Here is a 26,566-nt window from a genome sequence, read left to right on the forward strand (position 1 = left end):
TCAGCTGCTCCTCTCGTCTCCTCAACTTTGGTCTGGCAGAAATGCCCGTTTAAAAAAAAGAAACAAGAAAACAATGCACCTGGCAGTAAATGCAAACAGTCATTACCTCAACAAAACAAAGCCGTCCCTATGCACAAAATATGTATGTCATCAACAAGAAGCCTAGTTAAGTGAAGCCGTAGGTGTCAGACACATCTGCTCTTGCAGACGTGTGCGAGAGAAAAAGAGCGCAGCTGTCATTTAGGTTTGTGTCGTCCACTCTGGTGAAAGAATGGTAGACTTTTAATGGGATTATTCTCCCTCAGTGGAGTGGGGCAGACACACACACACACACACACACACACACACACACACACACACACACACACACACACACACACACACACACAGGCACGCAGGCGAACCCCCACAGCAGATGGCAGTGGCAATAAACATTGAGTGATCCGAGCCGTGGTGGAAGAATCATAAAGAGCAAAGTCTGTTCATGGGTATTGACAGGCCGAGGCTGGAGGTTTGCAGAAAGTGACCTTTGGTGGCAGCGGATCAAAGTTTGCACATGTAGTCCCCCTTGTGGCCTGCCCCCCTTCTACCGTCAACAGATTGAGAACTTAATGAAATCCTCAAAACTCCATGAAACAGGATTTAGAGTGAGTTCATTTGGTTTTAACTGCAGTGACATTCACTTGATTTACATGATAAACCTGGTTAGGACGAACCGTCTGTCTCCAAGTCTTTTTGCGTCTTTGGAACACATTTGTTTCAAAATGACATTTTGTCATATTGCCAAAATGCCAAGTCGCACTACATACAGTACATGCACAACAAATCCCCCTATCATATTTTAGCCATCAATACAGAAGCAACTGGTGAGTCCAGCCAGCATCAGTGGGCTGATCAATAATAAGGAGCTAATTTCCTGCCAGCTCACTTGTCTCCCAAGTGAGTCCAAAGCACAACAAGAGTCTTTATGACTCATCAATAGGACAAGAGGCGTGGGTGTTAAAAAAAGAAAAGAAAAGAAAGTGAAGAAAGCTCATATGTGTTTTGTAATAATCTCTCAGTTAATTAAACTACACAACAGTGATTATTGGACCAGTAATGTTGGGATAAAACTCCCAGTGGCCTCCATCAAGGATCGTCTCACAGAGGTGATTTAACCTCTAACTCTCACATGCACTGCAGTGGTCAGCGTGGTGATAAAATGCCAGTGGCCACTCAGCGTCAGTATTTCCTGTCAGGAAGGGCGGGAATTTCACTCTGACAGCGTTTGCGGACGTGTGGAATTTTAGGGATGGACGCAGCGGTCCAATCGAAAGCGTTGTGACGCTTCCGCGAGGTTCGTCTTTGCATTTTCATTCATTCGCTCGTGTTTCGGCCCGAGCTGTTCTTTTATTCTGTGTGGAATGACCTTAATGTGCTACTACTGTACTGTAAATCCACGTTTTATTAAGCCCGGTCTGTAGACCACACAAATCCCCTCTAATCTTTGTCTTAATCTATATACGGGAGCTATTTATAGTATGTACTGTGCGTGTGTGTGTGTGTGTGTGTGTGTGTGTGTGTGTGTGTGTGTGTTTGTGTGTGTGTGTGTGTGTGAGTGACTAAATGTGTATTTTCAACAAATGCGCCGTTTGATCCGGAGATATAACCACCATGTACCTGCCTGCATTTAAAGCTCCTCCATAATGTGTATTTCCAGTGCGAGGTCGTGGTGATAATGGTGGCGAGGGTAAAGGTTGACAGAAAGGGCTTTTTGTCAGGACTGACTGTTTCACATATATCTTTATGACGTGTGTACATTAGATGAAGAAGATTATCTATGATGATGTGTGTATGTGTGCCCGTTTTTGTACTGTCCCTGTCCGGAGTGATGAAGCGCACAGCGGATTGTCAACAACAGGATGATGTTGGTGGAATTGTTCTCCTTCTGTCACCTCCCCATCTGTCCTCCCGGATGATCTAACAGGCCCACTGGAACAAAAAAAAAAAAAAAAATCTGCTGTGAATGTGTAATTGTGGGAAAACACATCTGGTGTTTGCGTAGTGAGATGTGCAGGAAGAGAAGCCCGACTGCGCCGTTTAATTGAGTGGCGACCAAACGTATTGACGGACTTTGTTTAAGTATCGATCGGGACTAGCAGCGTCCCTGCAATGAGGTGCTAAAGGTCAATTTGATTGGAACAAGAGTGGCCTATTAGTCAATCAATGTCTGTGTCGCACACTCACAGCCACCCCTTTCTCACACACACACACACACACACACCATTGTGCTCCCTCTGCTTTCTGCCCTCAGTAGAGTTGCCAACCGTCCCTTAAAATACAGAATTGTCCCGTATTTGACAGTGAAATGGTGCGGCCCGTTCAGAATCGATACTGGTCGGGGTTTGTCCCGTATTTCTGAGTCTTGAACGTAAATTTATTTTGGATGCAAACTCACATTCGTTTCCATAGCGTTTGCGTTCAAAACCGTAATCTACGTAGCTGCAGGCAATAGCATTGCACAACCCATTCACAACAGCTGCGCGCTGGCTGCGTAGAGTTGTGGGCTATGAATCGGACGCTTGTTCTTTTCAGCTTTATTCACTTAATTCCTTTGTAAAAGCCATCCATCCTGCACTTTTTGATTGTTGTGCAAAAATATGTTAAATTAAAACATGTCAGTACAGTTTAAACATTCGGCTTATTTCTAATGTCTATTGGGAACAAGGCAGTTCAAACTATGAGAACCATATACTTTTTTTGAAACTCTATTTTTAAGTGATGATTTACCACTACTGGCAAGCCACCAGCCTGTGAAGGTCGTTACCCCGAGCACTGCAGGAGGCCTACTTTATTTTTCAAAATAAAAGTTGGCAACACTAGCCCTCAGGTGTGCAGCTTGAAAATCCTCTCAGCAAATACAGTTTTTTTCTCCACATTTCTTTCTCAGGCCAAAACTCTCCGCAAGTTGATTCAGCAGACCTTCAAACAGGTGGCCAACCTCAACGACGAGCAGTGCATTCAGAAGTTCCTGGAGATCCTTGCGCCGATTTACCGCTACGACAAGGAGTGCTTCAAATGTGCCCTGGGGGTAGGTTGGGTTTCCCTCGCGTCAGCTCCGCTGTGTGTGTGGAACTCTTGAACAGCAGTGTTAGCCTGCCCCCCTCTGGTCGCATCAGGTATTGCACTCACGTTCGTCCCCTCCTCTGTCTTGCAACAGTCCAGCTGGGTGATCCAGGTCGAGCTGGCGATCGGGCCGGAGGAAGGGATCAGTTACCTCACCGACAAGGGATCCACTGTGAGTTGCAGACACGAGAAGACTGCAACTTAGAACAGCGCATTTGAGTGCTGAAGTTTGCAGCTGGCACGACTGATTTCTCATTCCTCTCCCACATCAATGTTATGCAGCCCACACATCTAGCCAACTTTAACCAAGTGCAGTCCATCCAGTATTCGGCCATGGAGGAGAAGGACAGGAAAGGGATGCTGCAGCTCAACGTGGCAGGAGCTGCTGAGGTACTGCCACCTTTTCTCTTCACAGACGGTGAAAAACCACTGCAGTTCAGTCTCAAACACCAGCATGTTGTTTTTATTTGCATACCTTCTATGACACTAGTCATAAAGCTGTCTTGCTTGAAAGTGCCTACTTCACGTTTGCCATGTTTTCAAGCAAAGCCAAACTTGTGGTCAATTTTGAAATTCCCAAAGAATATTTGCAACAAAACTAAGGGTTGTGTTGAAAAAGTCTGAGGTTAGATTCAGGTTCACCTCACAGCCAGCGTCTGTGCAGACTGACTATAAGGAAGAGGTGAGTTAAGTGAGTTTTAAAATAGCCTGGTTGGGTTGGTCCTGAAAACCCCTTGGTGCTGCCATGTTTTTCTGTGTGCTTCCATGAAGGTTTTCTAATTTGCATTTTGAAGAATTTCCAAAGAAAAAAAATGATACATTAATGTAAAAAATGTATGTATTAATGTACAAAATGTGCCTCATTGGTACTGTATTTGACCATTTTGTCAAAAGTTTAGTAAAAATGTTCTCTTTGTTCTTGATTAAAAGTGCAGTTTATGGGTGCGTGTCTTGCAAAAGGTTGCATGACAATATTTAAAATACCATGACTAATATCTTTTTTCAGTAGTGGCTCATATACAGAGCAAAGAAGCAGCGACCTATGACATAGTATGTTATATTAATACGTTATGTGTGCGTGTGTCTGCAGCCTCTCACGGTGACGACGGCGTCGCTGACCATGGCCGAGAACTTGGCGGACTTGATCGATGGTTACTGCCGACTCATCTCAAACGAATCGCATTCCTTCATCGTGAGTGTGCAGAAAGGTGAGAGACCTGTCTCACTCGCTCAGAGGGTTGTGTGTTAAAACTGTTTTTGTCACATCCAAGCACAGGGAGTGAAAGCTTATTTGGCAAAGCAACCTGACCTGTCGTGATTCTTCCTGACGATGTGTGTTTTTGTCCTCTAGAGGGAGAAAGAGCGCTGCCGTCCATCCCCAAGTAAGAACCGCTTTTCAATTCAGTGTGTCTTTTTTTCCACAGTGAAGTAGATCTGACAGACACATAACAAACGGGAGGAAACAAGTTAATTCAATTTATTTTAAAAGCCTTTCTCATCTGATTTTTCATTTTCCGTGAAAGCACAATATTTGCTGCTTAAGGCAATTTTCTTCTCATCTTCCCTCTGCTGTCATGCAAATATAACGAAGCTACGAGTCTCATTGTGATTACATGTCAGCTGGTCCGCGGGGAAATCACTTGAGAAGAACTCAGCTGCTGTCATTTCCACTTGTGCCTCAGGACCTGGTGGACTTTCAGGGGGGGGGGGTGCGAGTGTTTTCGCAGCCGAGGCTCCAGTGTGTTTATATAGGAGCTGGTTTGTGTGTGTGTGTGTGTGTGTGTGTGTGTGTGTGTGTGTGTGTGTGTGTGTGTTGAGGTTGCGCCCTCAGCTAATGCTCTCTGTGCTTTTTCGCTCATTTCAAGTCAGACCTCTGTGTTTTTGTTCCCCTCCTCCTCCCTCTGCCTGCGGTCAAATAAGGAGATAAGTTTAGGAGCCAAATACTTTCCACTTTGGCTTTTTAAACACTGGGCCAGTCTCCTCCTCTTTCTTCCTTTCTTTCTTCTTGCTTTCTTTCTTTTTCTTTCTTCGGCCCCTTCGCTCGCTCGCTCGCTTGCTCGCCTGTCTGTCCCTCTCCTCTCTTGCCCGTTGTGGTTGGCTGTCAGTCAGTCAGTCAGTCAGACTGCGGCAGGGCTCAGATGACTCGGAGACTCGGGAGGTAATTGGAACAGTGAGGAGGGTTTTTTTATTTGCGAGAGCCACTCTCAGTGTAGCAGTCAGCTGAAGGAGGGGAGAGTCGGGGAGAGTCGGGGGGTGGCTTGGATTTAACGGAGGTACCGCTCCCCCTTTTTGTTTTGTTTTCCCCCAGTTCAGCGTTTCACCCTCTGTGCTGCTGTGTCTTTAACTGTGTCCTCCAGAGTGTCCAACAGCGAGAAGAAGCTTGAGGCGGTCCGCAGCGGCGTGCGAGCCATCTCTGTTTCAGGTAGGACCCCCGGCGCACACGTCTCCTCTCACACGTCCACTGCTTCACAACCACTCTGTCCTTCTTCTGTCCAGCTATTGTCTCTCTCTCTCTCTCTCTTTCTCTGTCCATTTCCTCCAACAGCTGTTTTTATTTTTATTTTTGTGTGTGTCTCTCACTGTGTCCCCCTACATCTGAACCGCCTCACCCTGTCCGTCTCTCCCCTCCGTCCCGCCCCCTCTGTGTTTACTTCCTCCCTTCTCGCGTCCATTCACATTGTCTCTTCCCTCCCCACTCCGCGACTCTTTGGCCGCCCGATTGGTCCGCAGACCTGGCGACGTCGACGGCCCCTAAGCCAACCAGGGCGCGGCGTTTCCTCCTCCCCTTTGTCTTCTGTTCAGATTCGCCGCCCAATGGTACCCGCGGCTCTCATTGGCCCCCATCGGCAGAGGGCCGCATCCTCGGGCTCGTGGTGTGGCAGCAGTTTATGACCCAATTGTGGCGTTTTTTTGGTTTGCATTTTGCCAGCAAAAACAACAACAGTGGCAAAAAAAAATAAAAATCTGGAGACTTTACCTCCCTCCCTGCATCTGAAGTGAAAATCTGCATTAAATGAGGGAGTTCATAATATTACAGATTTTTTTTCTCTTTTGAATTATACACTTTAATCTGCTGCACCATGAACTTCTTTTCGAAGGATGCTCCCTCTGCCCAGGCGTCTGATTGTCCCCACTAATCCTAATCACTTTTTCTTGTTCATCTTTCACTGAAATCAACCGCTTGTGTGTTTTTGCTCACTGTCAAATAAGACAAAAAGGCACGAAATGCCTGATGAGAGTTACAATTCTTTGAGTGTTTTGCCTTTGTCTCTAACATTTGAGAATTCTTTTTTTGGGCTGTACCTGCTGACTGGAGCTTCTTATGGGAGGCACAGGAGTGAAATAAGGATCGTAGAATGGGTGTTTTATTTAAAAACGCACACCAGAGTCCCTCGACTCTGGTGTGTCTGTGCAACATTAATTACATTATGTTTGTTTCTGCAGCATTTTAACCAGAGGAGTTTTGGACCTCCACTAACGACTCTCTGAGTGTTTTTGGCTTTTGCAGACGCTTCAACATCCAACTCAATGCTTTTCATGCACTAACCTCTCTCTCTCTTCTCTCTCTCTTCTCTCTCTCTCTCTCTTCTCTCTCTCTCTCTCTTCTCTCTCTCCTCTGTTTCCTGCCCCTCTCTCTCTCTCTCTCTCTCTCTCTCTCTCTCTCTCTTTCTCTCTCTCTCTCTCTCTCCCTCTCTCTCCCTCTCCCTCTCTACTGTCCATGCTGCTTTCTCGCCACTGTGTTCTTCTCTGCTGCCCCGTTTCCTGCATGCTCTCCTGGACCCTGCAGAAGATCTTAGTGGGGATGGTAAAGTTTCACTGTTGTTTACTCTTTGTTGTCTTTGCTTGCTGCAAAAATGGTGCAAATCTTGATAAGGTTGTGCATGTGCGTGTGCGCGTGTGTGTGTGTGTGTGTGTGTGTGTGTGTGTGTGTGTGTGTGTGTGTGTGTGTGTGTGTGTGTGTGTGTGTGGATGCGTGCATGGTATTCTGCATAAACATGCAGTGATATATGTACTTATCATTACTGGCTAAGCACTTGTTAGTGTCGTTCCTCTGTCAGCCATGACAAGAAGCATTCCCGTTTATTGTGGTTTTACTATTTTAATGGCTCTTTTTTTTTTGTTTCACTGTGCGCCTCCATTTGTAGTTTCCAAGTATGTGTGGTTTTAGCCGCGAATAACACAAGAAAGCGCTGCATCAGTGGCGTGACCTAGAGTGGCATTTCTCCTCCAAGCCTTTCCTCTCCACATACACACAGAAAACATTTTGTACACGTGTACTCACAAAACTCACCCAAACTTCAGTGTGGCGTTTGCCTTTGCCTGGTTCTGGAGCGGCTGCATTCCTGACTGTAAAGTAGATCACACGCACACATTACTGCTCGGGGTTCGACCCCTAACAGCAGGACTTGTGGTTTGCTTTCGAGTGAACAACAACAGTAAATACATTTTCCAAAAATATGTTTTCTCTGATGCAACTCAGGGTTTTGCTCCTCCTCACATGTGTGCGTGCTTTGCTGCGGTGGTGCTTATTAAACCTAAGTGCTGTGACCTAACGCCACTGGTCCTCCTAATTAAATCCGCCGCAGGCATTCGAAAAGCGTTTCTTTTTTTCTTTTCTTTCTGGTCCACGACACATTCCCGTGGACCCTCGATAAATCCCGGAGTGAAGCTGTTACGACGGCGTTCCGGGCAGCAGATGTTTGACTCCTGTTTCCAACAGCTGAGTCTGCACACTGATTTTATTTTAAACATTGGCCATCTGGTTTTGGGGATGGCCTCTGTCCATCGTGCCTTTTTTCTTCTTCTTCTTCCTGCCGGCTGTCTCCCCAACCCTCCCTGACGAGCCACCGTCCGTCCTCTCCCAGTTCCTCTCCCGCTCGCTCTGCCTCAGCCAGTCCTCCTTCCGCCCTCCCTCCCTGCTGCTTGTACGTGCTCCCTCTTCCTGCTTTCCCTCGGTGTCTTGTCTCTTTTTTTTCCGTCCTTCTCCTCCCTGCTGCAGCCAGCTGCTTTCACGCAGACAGATATGCACAACATATGCTCCCGCTGACCCTCTCTATTACACTTCTGTGTGCGTGTGTATGTGGGGAGAGGGAAAGAGGAGCTTAATGGGTGGTGCTTTGCGCAGAGGCTCTTTCAACCCAACAAGTTAGCTTCGCATTTCATCATTTCCTAGTTTCGCGGGGGAAGTTTATCTGTCGTCTACGCAGGATCCTGCCTTGGATCGTGGACGCACGTTGACCAGAACGTGTGCATGTGATTGACCTGCCGTGTCAGTTCCCTTTCTCTTACTGACTGATGTCTTTTGACTTTTCAGAGACTGACGACTATGCCGAGATAGTGGATGAAGAGGACACATACACCATGCCCTCCAGTAAGTCCCTTGACTTTCTTTTCTTTGACGCTGAAGATCATTTCTGCCACGCAGGAGAACTTTGTAAACACAAAGAGAATATCTGCCGGTCCAGGGCTTTTGTTTGCGCTCGGCCGTCTAACAAAGTAAACGGGGATGGGATGGGACGGGGCGGAGGGGCGGATCTTCTCCCGAGAGCCTCATTTGCACGGAGAGCAACAGAAACGGAGCCGCGTTAAACCGCTTTTGGTTTGGTTAGCGGCTGAACTAAATCCAGGCCACTTTAAGCGTCTTATGTAAACAGCCGGAGGCTGAAAAAAAGTTTGGCCGGTTGGCTGGTGTCACATTACAGCTGTTACACTTTATCATAATTTAGAAAACAACAACAGAAACCACACAATCACGTGCCGGCGATTTTGTTGTATTAAGTCAGAAAACTATTATCTTTCTCTAATCCTTTTTTTTTGATGTCCATCTGTGTGCCAGTGTCTCTCTGGTCCGTCTCTCTGAGGACACGTGTTTCCAATCCCGTGTCTTCTTTAGGATGTTCGTATCCCAACCGCTGCTGCGTATCGTGTGCTCTGATGTGAAGCTGTTTAAAAAGCGCTGGCTTTGCAACTAACCTCTTTTAACCTGACTGTGCCAACATCAGCCCCGTTTTTGATTCATCAGCTTGTTTGAACAGTAGATTATGAAACAGGTCTGTTTGTACAGTTTGCGTGCGTGTGCATGTGCGTGTGTGTGTGTTGGAGCTATTTTCAGTCTCAAGGCAGCTGTTTGGCTCTTTCCTTCCTTTCATCCCTTTCTTCTTCCTCTTCCTCCCATCGCCACCACAGTGAGTTATGGAGAAGTTGAAGGTAAAACCTGTTCGTCTCACTCTCTTCCTCCTCCATCGGAATGCTTTGAGGTGTTTTTTATTCATTTTGTTTTTAATGTGTTTGTGGATGTTTTTCTCTGAATGTGTGTTTCCTTGAGAGAACAGAATTAGGGATGTAAACAATTGATTAATTATCGATTAATTGTCGATTAAGAATTTAATCGATTCAATTAAATTAGTCGCAATTAACTGAACATTTTTCACATGGATAGTTAATATCATTATAACAGTGTAGTGGGAGGAAAGAGCAATTCACCCGTAGATACTGTGATGGTCATAACATACCTACAACAAATTACTTTTAAACAACTTCTTTTACAAAAAGTTGAAATGTGACCCATTAGAAGTCAACTTAAAGTCAGAGGATAAATGTTGAGGGTGTTTTTACTGTTTTCTAATAAAATAAAATGGGTCACATTGGAGCCTCAACATTATTTAAGGCTTAAATATTGTGTTCCTCACACATTTTTCATTGTGAAATTTAGGCTACCAGGAAAAATTGCCGCTTATCAATTAATTGTTAATCGATCGATGAGGTCAATTAACTAACGATGAATGAATTAAGCGATAATTTGCATCCCTAAACTGAATACATCTCCAGTTTAAAGTTGAATTTATGTTTGCATATTAGTGTCCAGGAGAATAATTCTTGATATATCGAATGAAATTTTGGTTAACATTTATCCATCTGGTGTCAGTGATGTGTTTCATGTGGTGCCAGTGGAGGAGGCACTTCACAAAGAAGGCCTGTGGCTGCCAGGCATCCTTTTTAAATTATATCTTATGTTTTTTTTTTTTTTTGCTCTTTCAGCAATTTAAACAGTCTCCTGGCGTCATCCCCTCTGTTTGGTCCTGCTGATGTGCATCCATTATGCTCGCCCATTACCTTATTTGATTTTTATTTCTTTAGGACAGACAAAGAGCTCTTTATCTCACTTCTCTCCCCCTTTCTCTCCTCCGCCCCTCTCTCCCAGCGCGGGACTATGAGATCCAGAGGGACAGGATAGAGTTGGGCCGCTGCATCGGTGAGGGTCAGTTTGGAGATGTTCACCAAGGAGTCTACAACTGCCCGGTATGTGAAACGTACACACGTGAACATGCAAACATGAACGTATATCAAGGGGACAGAAACTAGACTGACTTCCATTTCCTTTTATAGCTGAAGCTCACCGCCGTGTTTAAAGCTGAAATATTTCCCCTTCTGCTCTTCACCCCTGTCATATAAAGACCAACTACTGTTTAGCACCAGTGTGTTTAGCGAGATTATGCTCATTAAGCTTTGACAGCCTTCTAGCGTGTTGCGAAAGCCAAATAGTCCCGGGCTGTGAGTGTTGACGTTACGTGATGCTCTTTAAGTGTAGATTTGAAGTTTGAAATATATATATATATATATTATTTCACTTTGTTTTTGCTCCTGCAGGACAAACCGGCTCTACCTGTCGCCATCAAGACCTGTAAGAACTGCACATCGGACAGCGTCAGAGAAAAGTTCCTCCAGGAAGCTTGTGAGTTGCGTCATCTTGGTTTTAAAACGTCTACCTGTACGTGGAAGTAATAGGCCGCGTTCAGACTGCCAGCTAAAATCCAATTTTTAGCCCATCCACATTGAAACCGGATGGCTCTTTTGTAGTCTGAACAGTCATGAAATCCGTTTGCAAAACGGATTGAATCCACTTTTGAGAGGTCGTTTCAAATGGCATTTGGACAGATGCGTCTCAGTGTGAACAGCTCCAAACACACCGATGGGTTTTGACCGTCCGTGACGTCACTTTACGTGACGCAAGACCCAATGCGCCCCACCAGAGGGCGCCATTCCAGGTGCGGAGCTGTAACATGATGGAGCAGACAGAAGCAGTAGAAAACAGCAGTGCCTGGACAGAGGAGGAAACTCATAGGCTCATCAGTGTGTGGGGAGATACTGTAGCTCCATTCAAGCCAAGCTCCAGCGCATGTATCACAACAAGTGCCGCTGTCGCAATGATATGACGTCACACACTACACGATATGCTCGATGACGCCTCCGCTACGACGTTGTTGCTACAGCAACCTGTCAGACGGGTCAATAATGTGACACTTGCTAAAAACAGTGTGGACAGTCAGCCCTGAAAATCGGATTTGAGAAGGAATCTAATTTGAATCAGATTCGCCTGCAGTCTGAACGCAGCCATAGTGTTTTGCATCTTCATGATCACGTGTTCCCCTCTGCAGTAACCATGCGTCAGTTCGACCACCCTCACATTGTCAAGCTGATTGGAGTGATCACAGAAAACCCTGTGTGGATCATCATGGAGCTCTGCACGCTGGGAGAGGTACGTACGAGTCGGGGGCGGGGCTTAGTGGTGTGAGTGTCACTTCCTGCCACTCCCGCAAAAAGAAAACTCTCCCTCCCTCACGTCTCTTGTCTGTCCTCCGTCTCGCCCCATGCAGCTGCGCTCGTTCCTGCAAGTGAGGAAGTACAGCCTGGACTTGGCCACCCTCATCCTGTTTGCCTACCAGCTCAGCACAGCGCTGGCCTACCTGGAGAGCAAACGCTTTGTGCACAGGTACGTAACGGGTTGCATCAGAGCGCAGTTGTGTTGTCAAACCTCCTAAAAAACGGGTGGGAAACGTCTCCGATCGATCCAGATGTCAAAGCGCAAAGATGCACTCGGACGACAGCTGCAAGCGTTACGCAACCTTGAGAACAAGATCCCACGCAAAGAGTTGCCTCTCGGGTTTTTTTGAGCATGTGACTGATTGTGGGTGTAACAGTTGGTGAGAATTGTCCTCTGCTCCAGGAGGTTTACTTTATAGGGGATTTAGCAAACAGATGTGTTATTGCAGTCTCTGGTTTTGCATGCAAGAAAAAAAGACTAACAGGCAACATCGGCGCTTGAGTTCTCACGCCGGCCCTCTGTCGTCTCGCAGGGACATCGCAGCCCGCAACGTGCTGGTGTCTTCGGTGGACTGCGTGATGCTGGGAGACTTTGGTCTGTCCCGCTACATGGAGGACAGCTCCTATTACAAAGGTAGAGACGCCCGCACGCCCAATCACAAGCACACAAGGAGAACCACGACTTCCAGTAATGACAGCGGTGGTTCTCATGATATGGGGCCACTATCTCAGTTATCCCAGTTGCAAGTATCGTAAAGTGTGACAGTCCCTTTTCTTCTCTGGTACCTGGGACTCTACCACCATCAAAAGGTGATGTCAGGGTACTGCAGGTTTTTGATTTTCTGGTTCTGATTCTTTTAATGACCACACAGCCAATCTGGTGGAATTTATTTTCAGTAGAACTTGGTACAGTTTCCAGCATTTAGACACATAAACATAGTTATACATCCAGACAGAAACACATTCAGACATTCATTCTTTGCCAAAGAAAACTGGTAGGTTGAAACCTTCATATTTAAACTGCCTCTGTGAATTTAGAACCCCCCTCCTGTGTGGACCCTTTAAATCAATGTGTTTGACTGTGTCTCAGCCTCTAAAGGTAAACTCCCCATTAAATGGATGGCCCCTGAATCCATCAACTTCAGGAGATTCACCTCCGCCAGTGATGTCTGGATGTTTGGTGAGTTGTGACCATTTCTTGTGTGATGGTTTTCACATTTTTTTCAAAAGAATTATTTTAATTGCCCCAATTCTGAGTTTCAGATCACATCCTGAATAAAAACAGAATGTGACTTTAACCCCTTGTGTTTTCTGCAGGCGTCTGCATGTGGGAGATCTTGATGTACGGCATCAAGCCCTTCCAGGGGGTAAAGAACAACGACGTGATTGGCAGGATAGAGAACGGCGAGCGATTGGCCATGCCTCCTCAGTGTCCGCCCACTCTCTACAGCCTGATGACAAAGTGTTGGTCGTACGATCCCAGCAAGCGGCCGCGATTCACGGAGCTCAAAACGCAGCTCAGGTGCTTTGAGGATCCTTTTTTTTTTTAACATTGAGATGGTGTGCAGTCGTATCGCTTCCTGCAACACTACGACCCTGTTAGGAAGGTTTACGTGAGGGTCTCTGTGTGTGGTTGATGTAGCACCATCCTGGACGAGGAGAAGCTCCAGCAGGAGGAGCGGCTCCGGATGGAGATGAGGAGACAGGTCACCGTGTCCTGGGACTCCGGAGGCTCCGATGAAGCTCCGCCTAAAGTGAGCTCACCACTCTCGGATTGCTGTTTGTATGTTTGATCTCTATCTAAGGTTAATCGGCGTAAACGAACTGTGTCGATTGTGTCCACAGCCCAGCAGACCAGGTTACCCCAGTCCTCGTTCCAGTGAAGGCTTCTTCTCCAGCCCACAACTCAACCACTTCCCGGTACAGTAGAAATACATGCACGCACACAAGCGCACGCAGGTTTGCCTCCCTATCTTTGCTAGGAATAGATACATATAATGTAACCACACAACCAAAAACATCCCCTTTGCGTAAAAAACCTAAAACATGAAAACTTGACTCAGTCAGTCTCCTGCTAGGGGAGCAAACCGCAAGAGTATTAAATCAGCATTTTGTAGGAATGTTGTTTTTATCTCAAGGCAATATTTTTTTCCCCCTGCACCCCGCTGCACTCCAGTCAACTTTTGAACCTTTTACAAAATAGTCTGTGCTGTCTAAAAATTTCCACCCAGCGTGGAGTGTCACGGGGCCGACGTGTGGCGCACGAGTCGATGTCAGCAAGAGAAATGTGAAGGGGGTGGGGGGGGGCAGTCAGTGCAGCCTTTTCTCCTCCATAAACTGAGCAGACAGCAGGCATTTCCTGTCGCGCTTCAAACCCCACATAGATACACACACACAAACACACACACACACACACACACACTGCAATAAGCAATAAGCTCCGCTGTCTGTCTCCACCTTATAAGGAGCCGTTCATCTTAACAGCTGTTGAACTCAGGTAAATATAACCTCCGTGTCCCAGTGTAGATGTTGCTCCCGCCAAATTCTTGTAAACATTTGGCTTGGTCTTAATTGGCTTTATGTTGGTCGTGACGCTGTAATAAGCAGGTTTTTGGATGAGAATCGAAGACTTTCTTTTGAAATGAGTCCGATGTCCATCTACTTTGCAGCCGTCTGTCCACGCCGGCGTCGGAGGAGGAGTTGGGGGAGGCGGCTACAGCCCTACCGACTCCTGGGGTCAACACAGACCTGAGCACACGGCCCTGTGGGGCCCCAACATGGAGGTCTGAGCACCGCACATAAAACGCTCCTGACTGGTGGCTCCTCTTAAACGCTTCACCTAGAAGCTCAGCAGCTGTCCTCGCTCTGTCATCGTGCAGGATAGCGGCCAGGCTATGATGGAGGAGAGGCTGATGATGCAGCAGCAACAGATGGAGGACGACCAGCGGTGGCTGGAGCAGGAGGAGAGCTTCATGGTACATAAACGCTGCTGTTTACTCTCATTGTCTGTTAGTTTTTACAGCATTATTGGACGAAAGGACGCTAGTTTATGATTAAACCTTGAGGTCACTTGCACAGAAGGGTGTTTTTACATCTGTTGATGAGGATGATTTGATTGACCCTGTCTATTTATTTTTGTAATTTCACACATACAAAATATCACAGGACCCAAAAAGAGAGTGTTTTTTGGATATGTTGTTCATATTGGACAGGATTTGCAACACCTTGCACCTGATGTGCTTTTTGGGTTGTGTATAGAGTGAAGGCGTGCACATTGAGCGATAGCAAAGTTTCTCTTCACCATCTTCACATATTGTAATCTTTTATCCTTTGCCAAAACAAATGCACTCGCAAGCAAATATCTTTACAACAGAGGGCGCTGGTGTCCCGGCTGCCTGCTGTGCGAAGGGGGCACCGCCATCAACAAGAACTGGAAGTTCCTTGCGGTCACCTTGATATGAAAAAAACAACAAGAAATCCTAAATACGGAGAAACAACCCCACAGAAACCTTAGAAGAGTAGATTAACAGAAACAAAACAAATGTCCACAAACATCTCTCTCTCTCTGTTGTTGTTTTTTTTATTTTCCCCCAAAGCAGAATGTTTTTCTCAGATCTCGAAACAGCCGCTCCATAATTTATCTCATCAGGCCCTGAAACGTCCCAAAAAAGGAGCCAAATCACAACGTTTGCAAAAAACAAGTCTGTTTTTCTCCTCCGTTCGGGTCAAGTCGTCTCGTCTCCTCTCGCCTTGTCGGGATCTTTTCATTTCCGAGCCAGGTGTCGGAGAGATGGAAAGAGAGGGAAAGTCCCAGAGACGACGTCTCTGACTCCGGTAGATAAAACACCAGGGAGAAGAGCTCAGGATCAGTGTGTCCTAGTGGATATTTATTATAACTGGCACTTGTTTGCGTCACAACACTGGAAAAGGAACAGTTTTACGGCCCCAAGCTTAAAAACCACATGGAAATTTACAAGTAAAAGGATGCCTTCCTCACGTGAGTGAGCGCTCCCTGCCTTTGGCGACCGCGAGGAGGACAGACACATTCCTCAGGGATTTGTTTTTCATTCCCCTGGTGTAGCGTGAAAATGGGTAAACTGGTGAATTTCAGACGATGAGCGATCCAGAGATGAGTCGTGCAAACGTTATTTGTGCGGCTGCGGGCCCAGTTTGTTTTTTCATTTCTCTGATTTCTGATTCTCTGCTCCCGCTGGCTGCCCGCACATTATTTCCAAAACAATCCAGCTCCATGGTTAAAATATGATGTCAGCCTACATTTCCGACAAATGAGTGTGTGTGTGCAAAGACTGTACAGAGGACGAGAGTGGCGTCAGAGTGCTGCAGCCAAATGCCCAACGCTCATCCCATTTTCAGTGCAAGTCAAGTTAAGGAAGCAAATCATTTAAGGATTCATAATAATTTTTTTTTTGTTGTCAGATAAAAGACCTTCATTGTTGTTGAAAAGTGCTGTTAAAGAAAATTTGCCTCTTATGGACTTTTTGTTGCTTTAGTAAAATATAAACTCTAAAATCCTTCCATCATGAAGAGAAGTCCTGCTGTGGGACAGTTACCCACAGATCAGTGTCTCATTTTTGTTTTATTTTATTTCTGATGTCATGGAGTTTTGTCATGGTTTGTGTGGGTGAAGTTGTCTGCGTGGGGGAAGCGTCGTGAAGACGCTCTAAAGAACAGCGGTGGGTGAAGGAGGAGTAAAAAGCGGAGGGTGGGTGAGGTCTGCAGAGAGAGGGGCCGTGGAAGCACGTGAGCGGGAACGGGGAGAAAGGAAGTGGGATTGGCAGGAGCGGCAGAAAGGGCGGGACGCACCGCCCGGGAGGAGAGGAGAGGAGAAGGAGCGAGGAGAGGAGAGGAGAGGAGAGGAGAGGAGAGGAGAGGAGAAGGAGAAGGAGAGGAGAAGGAGCGAGGAAAGGGAAGGAGAGGTGCGGGGAGGAGAGGAGAAGGAGCGAGGAGAGGAGAGGAGAAGGAGAGGAGAGGAGAGGAGAAGGAGAGGAGAAGGAGCGAGGAAAGGGAAGGAGAGGTGCGGGGAGGAGAGGAGAAGGAGCGAGGAGAGGAGAGGAGAAGGAGAGGAGAGTTGCGGGGAGGAGAGGAGAAGGAGAGGAGAGTTGCGGGGAGGAGAGGAGAAGGAGAGGGGAGGAGAGGTGCGGGGAGGAGAGGAGAGGGAGAGGAAAGGAGAGGTGCGGGGAGGAGAGGGAGAGGAGAGGTGTGGGGAGGAGAGGAGAAGGAGCGAGGAGAGGAGAGGAGAAGGAGAGGAGAGTTGCGGGGAGGAGAGGAGAAGGAGAGGGGAGGAGAGTTGCGGGGAGGAGAGGAGAGGGAGAGGAAAGGAGAGGTGCGGGGAGGAGAGGGAGAGGAGAGGTGTGGGGAGGAGAGGAGAGGTGCGGGGAGGAGAGGAGAAGTGCGGGGAGGTGCGGGGAGATGGAAAAAGTGGGAGGGAGAAGAAGTTCTGAGGGAGGAAAGTTCTCTCTGGGTGTTTTCTCTCTGCGGCTCAGTGGAGCTTCTCCCTCTTCGGAAACACGGTCCTCTCTTCCCCCCCCCACCCCCGTCCGTCTTTTTCCCTCCCTTCTCTCCTCTCCCTGACTCCTCGTGTGGGTTTCTCTCTCGGGCTCGCCGCTCGCTGCGTCCTTCCCCTCCGCCTGCCCTCCTTCCACTCCTCACATGCTTTGTGCTCTCTATCTCCGCCCTTCTTTCGATGGCCTCCACTCCCTGCTTTCCTCTCCCCATCTTGTTTAGCCTCTGCGTTCCCAGGATGCATCTCTTCAAGGCGTGCTTCACCAAAACGGTAACGGACGCCGCTGAGACCTTTTTCTTTTTCCCCGTCCTCCAGACGTGTGACGGACGGCGGAGATGCCTGCGTGTTCAGTTGGCTGCTCAGTTCGTGATTTTCTTCTTTTCTTTCTGTTCTTCTTCTTTCACAGAAGTCGGAGTCCAGAAACAGCAGAGGGAGCATTGACAGAGAGGACGGCACGCTACAAGCGCCGGTCAGTCTGCCTTGCGCATGTTGGTGTGTGAAGTTGAGTTGAGCTGCGGTGACTTGTGGGGGATGCAGAGAGAATCAAAAAAAGAAGAGAAAAGTGGTGGATTGTATCACAAAAAGGAAAAAAAACGATGGCAGAGAGAAAAGTAGAGAAAGTAGAGAAACACAGCAGCTCCTAGGAAAAGGGAGAGTTTTTTCTCTATGTGTGTGTGTGTGTGTGTGTGTGTGTGTGTGTGTGTGTGTGTGCGTCGTGAAGGGTACTGCCTACACACCCACCACTTGACCACAGAGGGATCATGGGAACTGTAAGCCCGGAGGCAGAGGCTCAGTCCCATTTCACTGTGAAAGTGTCCTGAGCGCACTGTCAGCGTTAACCTCTTCATCTCCTCACTGCCGCCTCACCACGTTTATCCAATACTGTTCTATTGATTTCTTTCTTTTCAAACATTCTTCATGTGACCTGGTTTAACTCTGTCATTTGGACTCGGTGTTTGTTGTCTTGCACAGGGTGGAAGCCAGCACATCTACCAGCCTATTGGGAAACCAGGTGAGGAAACCGTCAGCCCAAATGTGTTTTTAGCACGCTAGCAGCGTGCTAACACTAGCCTGTCCTTTCAGAGCATGTGGCCCCTCCAAAGAAACCGCCCCGACCCGGAGCGCCTGCCCACCTGGCCAGTCTCGGCCCCGTGGACAGCTACAACGAGGGCGTCAAGGTATTGACTCGCCGCTCCCACTTCGAGATCACATGCATGAATCTTTTTCACTTTTTTGACACGTGTTGCACTTTTTCCTTTTTCTTTTTTTCCATGGGATTATCGCTGGAGTGGCATTTGAACGTTTTGCATTGATAACTTGGATGCCGTGCCTGTTGGCTTTGCTCTAATTTGCCCTTTTCCCCCCTCTTTTGCCCCAACTCCCATCATTTAACGCCCATGTATTCCTCCGTTTTTACTCAAACATCCCACCGCCTTGTGACTCCTGCCTCTGCAACTTTCCCCACTGCGCCCCTCTGTCTGCCATCACGCACCTCCTTTACTCTTCATGTGCCCACCACCCACACCCTCAACTCTCCTCCCCGCCACCTCCTCTCTACATCTCCTCAACCTCCCTGTAGCCGTGGAGGGTAAGCCGCTCTGTGTCTGTCCGTCGTCTCCGTAGAGGCAGTTGACTCTGTAGTTCCTAGAATCCGTCTCATGTTGAGAAGCTTTGTGAAGTTTTTTTTTTTTTTTTCTTCACCAGGGATGGAACAAAATGCTTCTGTTGCCGTGTCCGCAGCTCATTCACGGCTTCGGGCCACAGAGCTTGTGGTTAAAGTAACCTCAAGTGGGGGCATGCATGCGCTTCTCGCTGTCCCTTTAAGACTCGGCTTTAGCTGCTATTGGCTTGGCAGCTTTTGGCGACCGATAAGTGATATTCATGGGCTCATGTTTGACTTACATTTGCACAAGGTTATGAGAAATATCCCTGGTAAAGAAAATAAAACAAATATAGTGGAGGTCCTAATCAATAGATCAATAGTTAGTGTGTGTAAATAGTGGAGATGCACTGAAACCAAAGTAGTTTTATTAGTTCAGTAATAATTAGGAAATCATTCATCCAGGCTCCACACTTGAACAATTCAGTAAATTCACTTATGTTTGTAGAAGAATTGCCACCCGCCACCACCAGGGGGCGATTTAGAACTCCATCTCGCTATCCACTTTGTTATCCACGTTAAAGCCCTTGGCAGAGCTGCACTATTGATCAAGTTGCAGATCACAACATACACAATACTCAAACAAAACAGCCGGTGTTAAGGGTGGACTCGCAGTGTTGCTTGGCAACCAGCCTGAGCTTCCCTCATCACCGCTGTACTAACAAGCTGCTGCGTCTTCATTGTTTGTCTGAGGTTAGAGTGGCGTGCGCACGCACAAAGCCTGGTCTGGCCTGTGTGTGTGTGTGTGTGTGTGTGTGTGTGTGTTTGTCTCTGAGTGAGAAGTAGCAAAAAGAATGTGTGCAAATCTAGTCCGACACTGCCTCCTAGTGTTCCCTCAGTCCAACTACAGTCCCCTGCTGACTGGCACTGGTACTACTACTGGTAGCAAAAAAAGTGATTAGATCAACAAACAGACATTTTCAAGGTTCAAGAGGAGGTAAAAGTGTCTTTGTTGGGCGCTCCGCTCCAGTTGCAGCCTCAGGAGATCAGCCCGCCTCCCACCGCCAACTTGGACCGTTCCAACGACAAAGTGTACGAGAACGTGACGGGGCTGGTCAAGGCCGTGATCGAGATGTCCAACCGGATTCAGCCTGCGGCCCCAGAGGAGTACGTCCCCATGGTCAAGGTGGGCTGTCTCTCTGCATATTCTCACACTAATTGAAGACTCTAGGTCATATTTTCTGCTGTTTTAAAGTGAAAAGTTAACAATCCTGCGTCACCATCATCATCTGATGATGGTTATAATGATAAATTGTCGAACTGGTCTGTTACTGTTTTGTTTTTAGGAGGTGGGTCTCGCGCTGAGGACTCTGCTGGCGACGGTGGACGAGACGCTTCCTGTGCTGCCAGCCAGCACGCACAGAGAGGTGAGAAAATATTGCTTCAGCAGAAGGATAATCTACCCACGCGTCCGTCTCTCCTGTCACTTTCAACATTTTTCATGATTACTTGTGCGATTGCAGATTGAGATGGCCCAGAAGTTGCTGAATTCCGATCTGGCTGAGTTGATATCCAAGATGAAACTGGCCCAACAGTACGTCATGACGAGGTTGGTTCAAGCCCCACCTGCACCCGACATCTTTGACCGCTCATTATTAACCTCTTTCTGTAAGCACTGATGTAGAGGCTAAGCCTACCGCTTGAAGCCCCTGAGATGTTTGCGTGTTGGGCACCTGTTCGACGCGCTCGCTACAAGTCGCATCGTTTAAGTCCACAAAAGATGACGAGACTTATTGTTTGCAAAGACGGGTTTATTGCAAATCCTCTGGCCCGTGCAACAAACAATTCCTCGGACACCGCTTCATGATGTAGACAACGCCTGATGTAGCAACGAGATGTAGCAACGCGGTCGGAAACTGTTGGTGCTCCACCCATCAGGCAACCTCTAACACCTGTGTTGTTGCTGCAACTTAAATGGGTGTGACACCAATTAAACTGGAGTGCCACCTAGTGGACAAACACAGAATGGCAGAGAATGGCTCTTACAACTGATGATGTTTTTTTTTTATTTCTTTGTTTGTTTGTGTGTGCAGTTTACAAAAGGATTACAAGAAACACATGCTGATGGCTGCTCATGCCCTGGCAGTGGACGCCAAGAACCTGCTGGATGTCATCGACCAATCACGACTCAAGATGATCAGGATTTAGTCGCATCCGAGGAGAAGAGAACACTTGGTTGAATGCCAGATGGGGCTTAAAAAAATGAAGTGATGGGCTGCAGGCACGACAGACTGAAACAATCAGCCTCCTCTCCCCCTTCCAGCGTCCTTCGATACTTCCGACACTCCGACCGCACCGCACTGGTCGCTGGCATTGTGCTTCTTATTTTGCCGTTGTTTCCTTTTGACTCTCTGCACATATCACTCAGAGATACTTTTTCTTCTTTAGAATCATCTTTTGCTTCCTCTTGATCTCACACTTTGGTTTTTGGATGTTGACTTGGAGTACTGCAGAGGCGTTTGGACACTCCACATCAACGGGAAGCAACGGAACAACTGGAACTGTAGCGCCAAGATAAGGACGGGGTTGAAGTTAGGGTGTTTAAACACACTTTCATATTATTATTATTATTATTATTATTATTATTATTATTATTATTATTATTATTATTATTATTATCATTATTATTATTATTATCAATAATAATAATGTTTGAGCCTTGATTCTTACAGGATGTCTCAGTGTCAGTTATTCAGTCTTCCTCTTGATAATGATTCACCGTGACATTTCACTTTTTTCTCCCAAAGTCTCCCCAGATCTTTTTTTTTTTTTTTTTTTATCTCAGGCATCAAGAAATGGCATAAAAAATAAAAAATAATTAAGTATATAAAGCTAAAGCTTTGAAGAACAAACCTATTGTCACTTTTCTTAGTCAAATTGCATAGTAAATATACAAAGAAGCTATATTTATAACCTGTTTTGGGGCATGAACTGTTGGTGAATTGGGGAACTTGAAGGAAGGCTGTTTTTGAGTTCCAATGGAGGTGCAAAACTTGTGCCAAATGAACTTTAACTGACTGAAAATTGAATATTTTACTCAAGAGGCTTCAATGTTGTTGTTTTTTTCTAATAATTCTACAAGGTGTAGCAGCAACTCACCTGTCTGCTGTAAATTCATCTGTCACTATTGCTTGCTTTTTATATTTTGAAGCCATTTAAAAAGAAAAACTCTTTTGTCATGTTGTTGCTTCTTCCATCTTTTTGTCTTCACAAGCATAGTTTCACCCCGACTGCTAAGTTCTGCTTTTTCAGTTCAGTGTTTTTACATTACCAGTTCAGCTGGATCAATAATTTGTTGTTATTATCAGGTGGATTGCAGATTTGTTTTCATCAGACAGACTCTTTGAATCTTGAGAAGAAAAACACAAGCAAAACCCTTTGTGGGTAAGAAAAAAACAAATATATTATTTAAATTCTTGGTCATAAGGTGCTGGTAATCTGTCCATTGGAAATGTATGTTGTTTTTTTTTTCTACACTGATGTTATTTATGCCTTTCTAATCCCCCCTCTCTGCCCCATCTCTCCCAGTTCCCCTGTATTTCCACCTGCCTGCCTGACTTCCTTATCCTCACCTTCCCCTTTGAATTTTTCTCTCTTCCACTCTTGTGAGCAGAGTCACCAGGAAGGAGTCACATGTACAGTTGCTAAACCAAGCAAATAAAACACTGTTATCATTTAAAGAAAACACTGTTTTTTCTAGCTGAATTTTTTTTAAATCTTTCAATAAGGTTTTCTTAACGTTAACTTGGAGGCATCTATATGCACGTTATTTTATGCAGCAAAATGTTTACATTTAGATGCATCGGAACAGAATTGCAGTTCAAGCCTTTGAAGACCTGAAAGCACAAAAAAGTGTTTCCTCCCTGTATTGAACCGGGGACCTTTCCCGTGTGAAGCAAACTTGATAACCACTATGCAACGGAAACCTGTCCGTTGAGGGTCTGCAACCGATTTGTGACCAACGACAAATATTGCTCAGTCCACAAGATGACCAATGTAGGGTGAGGTGAAGTCCCACTCTCAATGGTTGTGAATATTAACGGAGAAACAGCATCTAAAAGCTTATTTCCACCCAGTTTTGAACCCAGGACATTTCACATACGAGGCGAACGTGATAACCACTACACTACGGAAACCTGCTCCTCAAGGATTGGCAACCATTTTTTGGCCAGTGACAATCCTTTTCTGGACTACTATGTGTCAGTATAAAGCAAGGTAAAGGCCCACTCTCAGTGACTGTGAATATTAACGGACCGACATCAACCAAAAGCTTGTTTCCGCCCGGTTTCGAACCGGGGACCTTTCGCGTGTAAGGCGAACGTGATAACCACTACACGACGGAAACCTGCCCAGAAGGGTTGGCAACCGTTTTGTGGCAAGTGCCAAGTTCTCCAGTGGCGTGAGGTTAAGACCAAATCTCCATGATAGTGAATATAATTGGAGTAATAGCACCCAAAAACTTGTTTCCGCCGGATTCAAACCGGGGACATTTCGCGTGTGAGGCGAACGTGATAACCACTACACTACAGAAACCTGCTTTAAGGATTGGCAACCGATTTGACAATCCTTTTCTGGACCACTAGGTGTCAGTATAAAGCAAGGTAAAGGCCCACTCTCAGTGACTGTGAATATTAACGGACCGACAGCAACCAAATATTTGTTTCCACCCGGTTTCGAACCGGGGACCTTTCGCGTGTTAGGCGAACGTGATAACCACTACACTACGGAAACCTGTCCAGAAAGGCCGACAACCGATTTGTGACAAGTGCCAAGTTCTCCAGTGGCGTGAGGTTAAGACCAAATCTCCATGATAGTGAATATAATTGGAGTAATAGCACCCAAAAACTTGTTTCCGCCGGATTCAAACCGGGGACATTTCGCGTGTGAGGCGAACGTGATAACCACTACACTACAGAAACCTGCTTTAAGGATTGGCAACCGATTTGACAATCCTTTTCTGGACCACTAGGTGTCAGTATAAAGCAAGGTAAAGGCCCACTCTCAGTGACTGTGAATATTAACGGACCGACAGCAACCAAATATTTGTTTCCACCCGGTTTCGAACCGGGGACCTTTCGCGTGTTAGGCGAACGTGATAACCACTACAATACGGAAACCTGTCCAGAAAGGGCGACAACCGATTTGTGACAAGTGCCAAGTTCTCCAGTGGCGTGACGTTAAGACCAAATCTCCATGATAGTGAATATAATTGGAGTAATAGCACCCAAAAACTTGTTTCCGCCGGTTTCAAACCGGGGACATTTCGCGTGTGAGGCGAACGTGATAACCGCTACATTACAGAAACCTGCTTTAAGGAGAAAAATTCTTCCTGAACCTCTCGCTTGTAATGTGTGTAGAGATGAAGAGCCACTCTCAATGAGTGTGAATATTATTGGAGTAAAAGCACCCAAAAGCTTGTTTACGCCCGGTTTCAAATTGGGGACCTTTCGCGTGTGAGGCGAACGTGATAACCACTACACTACGGAAACCTGCTCTTCAAGGGTTGGCAACAGTTTTGTGGCCAGCGACAATCCTTTTCTGGATCACTATGTGTCAATATAAAGCAAGATCAAGGCCAACTCGTAGTGACTGTGAATATTAAAGGACCAACATCAACCAAAAGCTTGTTTCCGCCCGGTTTCGAACCGGGGACCTTTCGCGTGTAAGGCGAACGTGATAACCACTACACGACGGAAACCTGCCCAGAAGGGTTGGCAACCGTTTTGTGGCAAGTGACAATCCTTTTCTGGACCACTATGTGTCAGTATGAAGCAAGGTAAAGGCCCACTCTCAGTGACTGGGAATATTAACGGACCAACAGCAACCAAAAGTTTCTTTCCGCCCGGTTTCGAACCAGGGACCTTTCGCGTGTAAGGCGAACGTGATAACCACTACACTACGGAAACCTGTCCAGAAGGGTTGGCAACCGTTTTGTGGCCAGTGACAATCCTTTTCTGGAACACTAGGTGTCAGTATAAAGCAAGGTAAAGGCCCACTCTCAGTGACCGTGAATATTCACGGACCAAAAGCAACCAAAAGTTTGTTTCCGCCCGGTTTCGAACCAGGGACCTTTCGCGTGTAAGGCGAACGTGATAACCACTACACTACGGAAACCTGTCCAGAAAGGCCGACAACCAATTTGTGACAAGTGCCAAGTTCTCCAGTGGCGTGAGGTTAAGACCAAATCTCCATGATAGTGAATATAATTGGAGTAATAGCACCCAAAAACTTGTTTCCGCCGGTTTCGAACCGGGGACATTTCGCGTGTGAGGCGAACGTGATAACCGCTACACTACAGAAACCTGCTTTAAGGATTGGCAACCGATTTGTGGCCAGTGACAGTCTTTTCCAGGACCAATATTTCTCAATATAAATCATGGTAGAGGCCCACTCTCAGTGACTGTGAATATTAATGGACCAACAGCAACCAAATATTTGTTTCCGCCCAGTTTCGAACTGGGGACCTTTCGCGTGTGAGGCGAACGTGATAACCACTACACTACGGAAACCTGTCTACAAGGGTCGACAACTGATTTGTGATGAGTGAAAAATTCTTCCTGAACCTCTCGCTTGTGTAGTGTGTGGAGATGAAGAGCCACTCTCAATGAGTGTGAATATTATTGGAGTAAAAGCACCCAAAAGCTTGTTTCCGCCCGGTTTAAAATTGGGGACCTTTCGCGTGTGAGGCGAACGTGATAACCACTACACTACGGAAACCTGCTCTTCAAGGGTTGGCAACCGTTTTGTGGCCAGCGACAATCCTTTTCTGGACCACTATGTGTCAATATAAAGCAAGATCAAGGCCAACTCGCAATGACTGTGAATATTAACGGACCAACATCAACCAAATATTTGTTTCCGCCCAGTTTCGAACTGGGGACCTTTCGCGTGTTAGGCGAACGTGATAACCACTACACTACGGAAACCTGTCTACAAGGGTCGACAACTGATTTGTGATGAGTGAAAAATTCTTCCTGAACCTCTCGCTTGTAATGTGTGTAGAGATGAAGAGCCACTCTCAATGAGTGTGAATATTATTGGAGTAAAAGCACCCAAAAGCTTGTTTCCGCCCGGTTTCAAATTGGGGACCTTTCGCGTGTGAGGCGAACGTGATAACCACTACACTACGGAAACCTGCTCTTCAACGGTTGGCAACCGTTTTGTGGCCAGTGACAATCCTTTTCTGGACCACGTGGTGTCAATATAAAGCAAGATCAAGGCCAACTCTCAGTGACTGTGAATATTAACGGACGGACATCAACCAAAAGCTTGTTTCCGCCCGGTTTCGAACCGGGGACCTTTCGCGTGTGAGGCGAACGTGATAACCACTACACTACTGAAACCTGTCTACAAGGGTCGACAACTGATTTGTGATGAGTGAAAAATTCTTCCTGAACCTCTCGCTTGTGTAGTGTGTGGAGATGAAGAGCCACTCTCAATGAGTGTGAATATTATTGGCGTAAAAGCACCCAAAAGCTTGTTTCCGCCCGGTTTCAAATTGGGGACCTTTCGCGTGTGAGGCGAACGTGATAACCACTACACTACGGAAACCTGCTCTTCAAGGGTTGGCAACCGTTTTGTGGCCAGCGACAATCCTTTTCTGGACCACTATGTGTCAATATAAAGCAAGATCAAGGCCAACTCGCAGTGACTGTGAATATTAACGGACCAACATC

The 26,566-nt window shown here is 46.6% G+C and overlaps 1 protein-coding gene and 9 non-coding genes across 14 annotated transcripts in view; 1 reads left to right on the forward strand and 9 right to left on the reverse strand.

The window, feature by feature from the left end:
- LOC142905042 (focal adhesion kinase 1-like) overlaps positions 1-22,575 on the forward strand; it is a 46,255-nt gene extending 23,680 nt beyond the window's left edge. For 4 of the 5 annotated variants that reach the window (XM_076051512.1, XM_076051513.1, XM_076051511.1 and 1 more), the window contains 26 exons: positions 2,930-3,070; positions 3,200-3,277; positions 3,388-3,495; positions 4,196-4,313; positions 4,457-4,487; positions 5,463-5,527; positions 6,893-6,910; positions 8,420-8,476; positions 10,307-10,404; positions 10,753-10,837; positions 11,541-11,641; positions 11,760-11,875; positions 12,240-12,340; positions 12,797-12,886; positions 13,024-13,228; positions 13,349-13,460; positions 13,552-13,626; positions 14,376-14,489; positions 14,586-14,681; positions 17,637-17,699; positions 18,203-18,242; positions 18,314-18,408; positions 19,861-20,016; positions 20,177-20,257; positions 20,354-20,439; positions 20,924-22,575. In XM_076051512.1, the coding sequence (XP_075907627.1) occupies positions 2,930-3,070; positions 3,200-3,277; positions 3,388-3,495; positions 4,196-4,313; positions 4,457-4,487; positions 5,463-5,527; positions 6,893-6,910; positions 8,420-8,476; positions 10,307-10,404; positions 10,753-10,837; positions 11,541-11,641; positions 11,760-11,875; positions 12,240-12,340; positions 12,797-12,886; positions 13,024-13,228; positions 13,349-13,460; positions 13,552-13,626; positions 14,376-14,489; positions 14,586-14,681; positions 17,637-17,699; positions 18,203-18,242; positions 18,314-18,408; positions 19,861-20,016; positions 20,177-20,257; positions 20,354-20,439; positions 20,924-21,038 (2,445 nt within the window). In that variant the 3' untranslated portion in view covers positions 21,039-22,575. The remainder of the gene's footprint in view (positions 1-2,929; positions 3,071-3,199; positions 3,278-3,387; positions 3,496-4,195; positions 4,314-4,456; positions 4,488-5,462; positions 5,528-6,892; positions 6,911-8,419; positions 8,477-10,306; positions 10,405-10,752; positions 10,838-11,540; positions 11,642-11,759; positions 11,876-12,239; positions 12,341-12,796; positions 12,887-13,023; positions 13,229-13,348; positions 13,461-13,551; positions 13,627-14,375; positions 14,490-14,585; positions 14,682-17,636; positions 17,700-18,202; positions 18,243-18,313; positions 18,409-19,860; positions 20,017-20,176; positions 20,258-20,353; positions 20,440-20,923) is intronic. The other variant, XM_076051510.1, reaches the window with a different exon arrangement.
- Positions 22,576-23,162: 587 nt separating this feature from the next.
- Positions 23,163-23,235, reverse strand: trnav-uac (transfer RNA valine (anticodon UAC)). Its single transcript has one exon. It is a non-coding gene; the product is annotated as a tRNA-Val (tRNA).
- A 313-nt stretch (positions 23,236-23,548) lies between these two features.
- trnav-aac (transfer RNA valine (anticodon AAC)) lies at positions 23,549-23,621 on the reverse strand. The gene has a single exon. It is a non-coding gene; the product is annotated as a tRNA-Val (tRNA).
- A 313-nt stretch (positions 23,622-23,934) lies between these two features.
- trnav-aac (transfer RNA valine (anticodon AAC)) lies at positions 23,935-24,007 on the reverse strand. Its single transcript has one exon. It is a non-coding gene; the product is annotated as a tRNA-Val (tRNA).
- A 508-nt stretch (positions 24,008-24,515) lies between these two features.
- trnav-uac (transfer RNA valine (anticodon UAC)) lies at positions 24,516-24,588 on the reverse strand. The gene has a single exon. It is a non-coding gene; the product is annotated as a tRNA-Val (tRNA).
- A 135-nt stretch (positions 24,589-24,723) lies between these two features.
- trnav-uac (transfer RNA valine (anticodon UAC)) lies at positions 24,724-24,796 on the reverse strand. Its single transcript has one exon. It is a non-coding gene; the product is annotated as a tRNA-Val (tRNA).
- Positions 24,797-24,931: 135 nt separating this feature from the next.
- Positions 24,932-25,004, reverse strand: trnav-uac (transfer RNA valine (anticodon UAC)). Its single transcript has one exon. It is a non-coding gene; the product is annotated as a tRNA-Val (tRNA).
- A 322-nt stretch (positions 25,005-25,326) lies between these two features.
- On the reverse strand, positions 25,327-25,399 carry trnav-cac (transfer RNA valine (anticodon CAC)). Its single transcript has one exon. It is a non-coding gene; the product is annotated as a tRNA-Val (tRNA).
- A 344-nt stretch (positions 25,400-25,743) lies between these two features.
- On the reverse strand, positions 25,744-25,816 carry trnav-aac (transfer RNA valine (anticodon AAC)). Its single transcript has one exon. It is a non-coding gene; the product is annotated as a tRNA-Val (tRNA).
- Positions 25,817-26,160: 344 nt separating this feature from the next.
- trnav-cac (transfer RNA valine (anticodon CAC)) lies at positions 26,161-26,233 on the reverse strand. The gene has a single exon. It is a non-coding gene; the product is annotated as a tRNA-Val (tRNA).
- Positions 26,234-26,566: the final 333 nt, after the last annotated feature.

Source organism: Nelusetta ayraudi, unplaced genomic scaffold (assembly GCF_046127955.1).
Source record: "Nelusetta ayraudi isolate G7.1 ecotype Tasmania unplaced genomic scaffold, CSIRO-AGI_Nayr_v1 ptg000135l, whole genome shotgun sequence".
NCBI classification, from domain to species: Eukaryota; Metazoa; Chordata; class Actinopteri; order Tetraodontiformes; family Monacanthidae; genus Nelusetta; species Nelusetta ayraudi.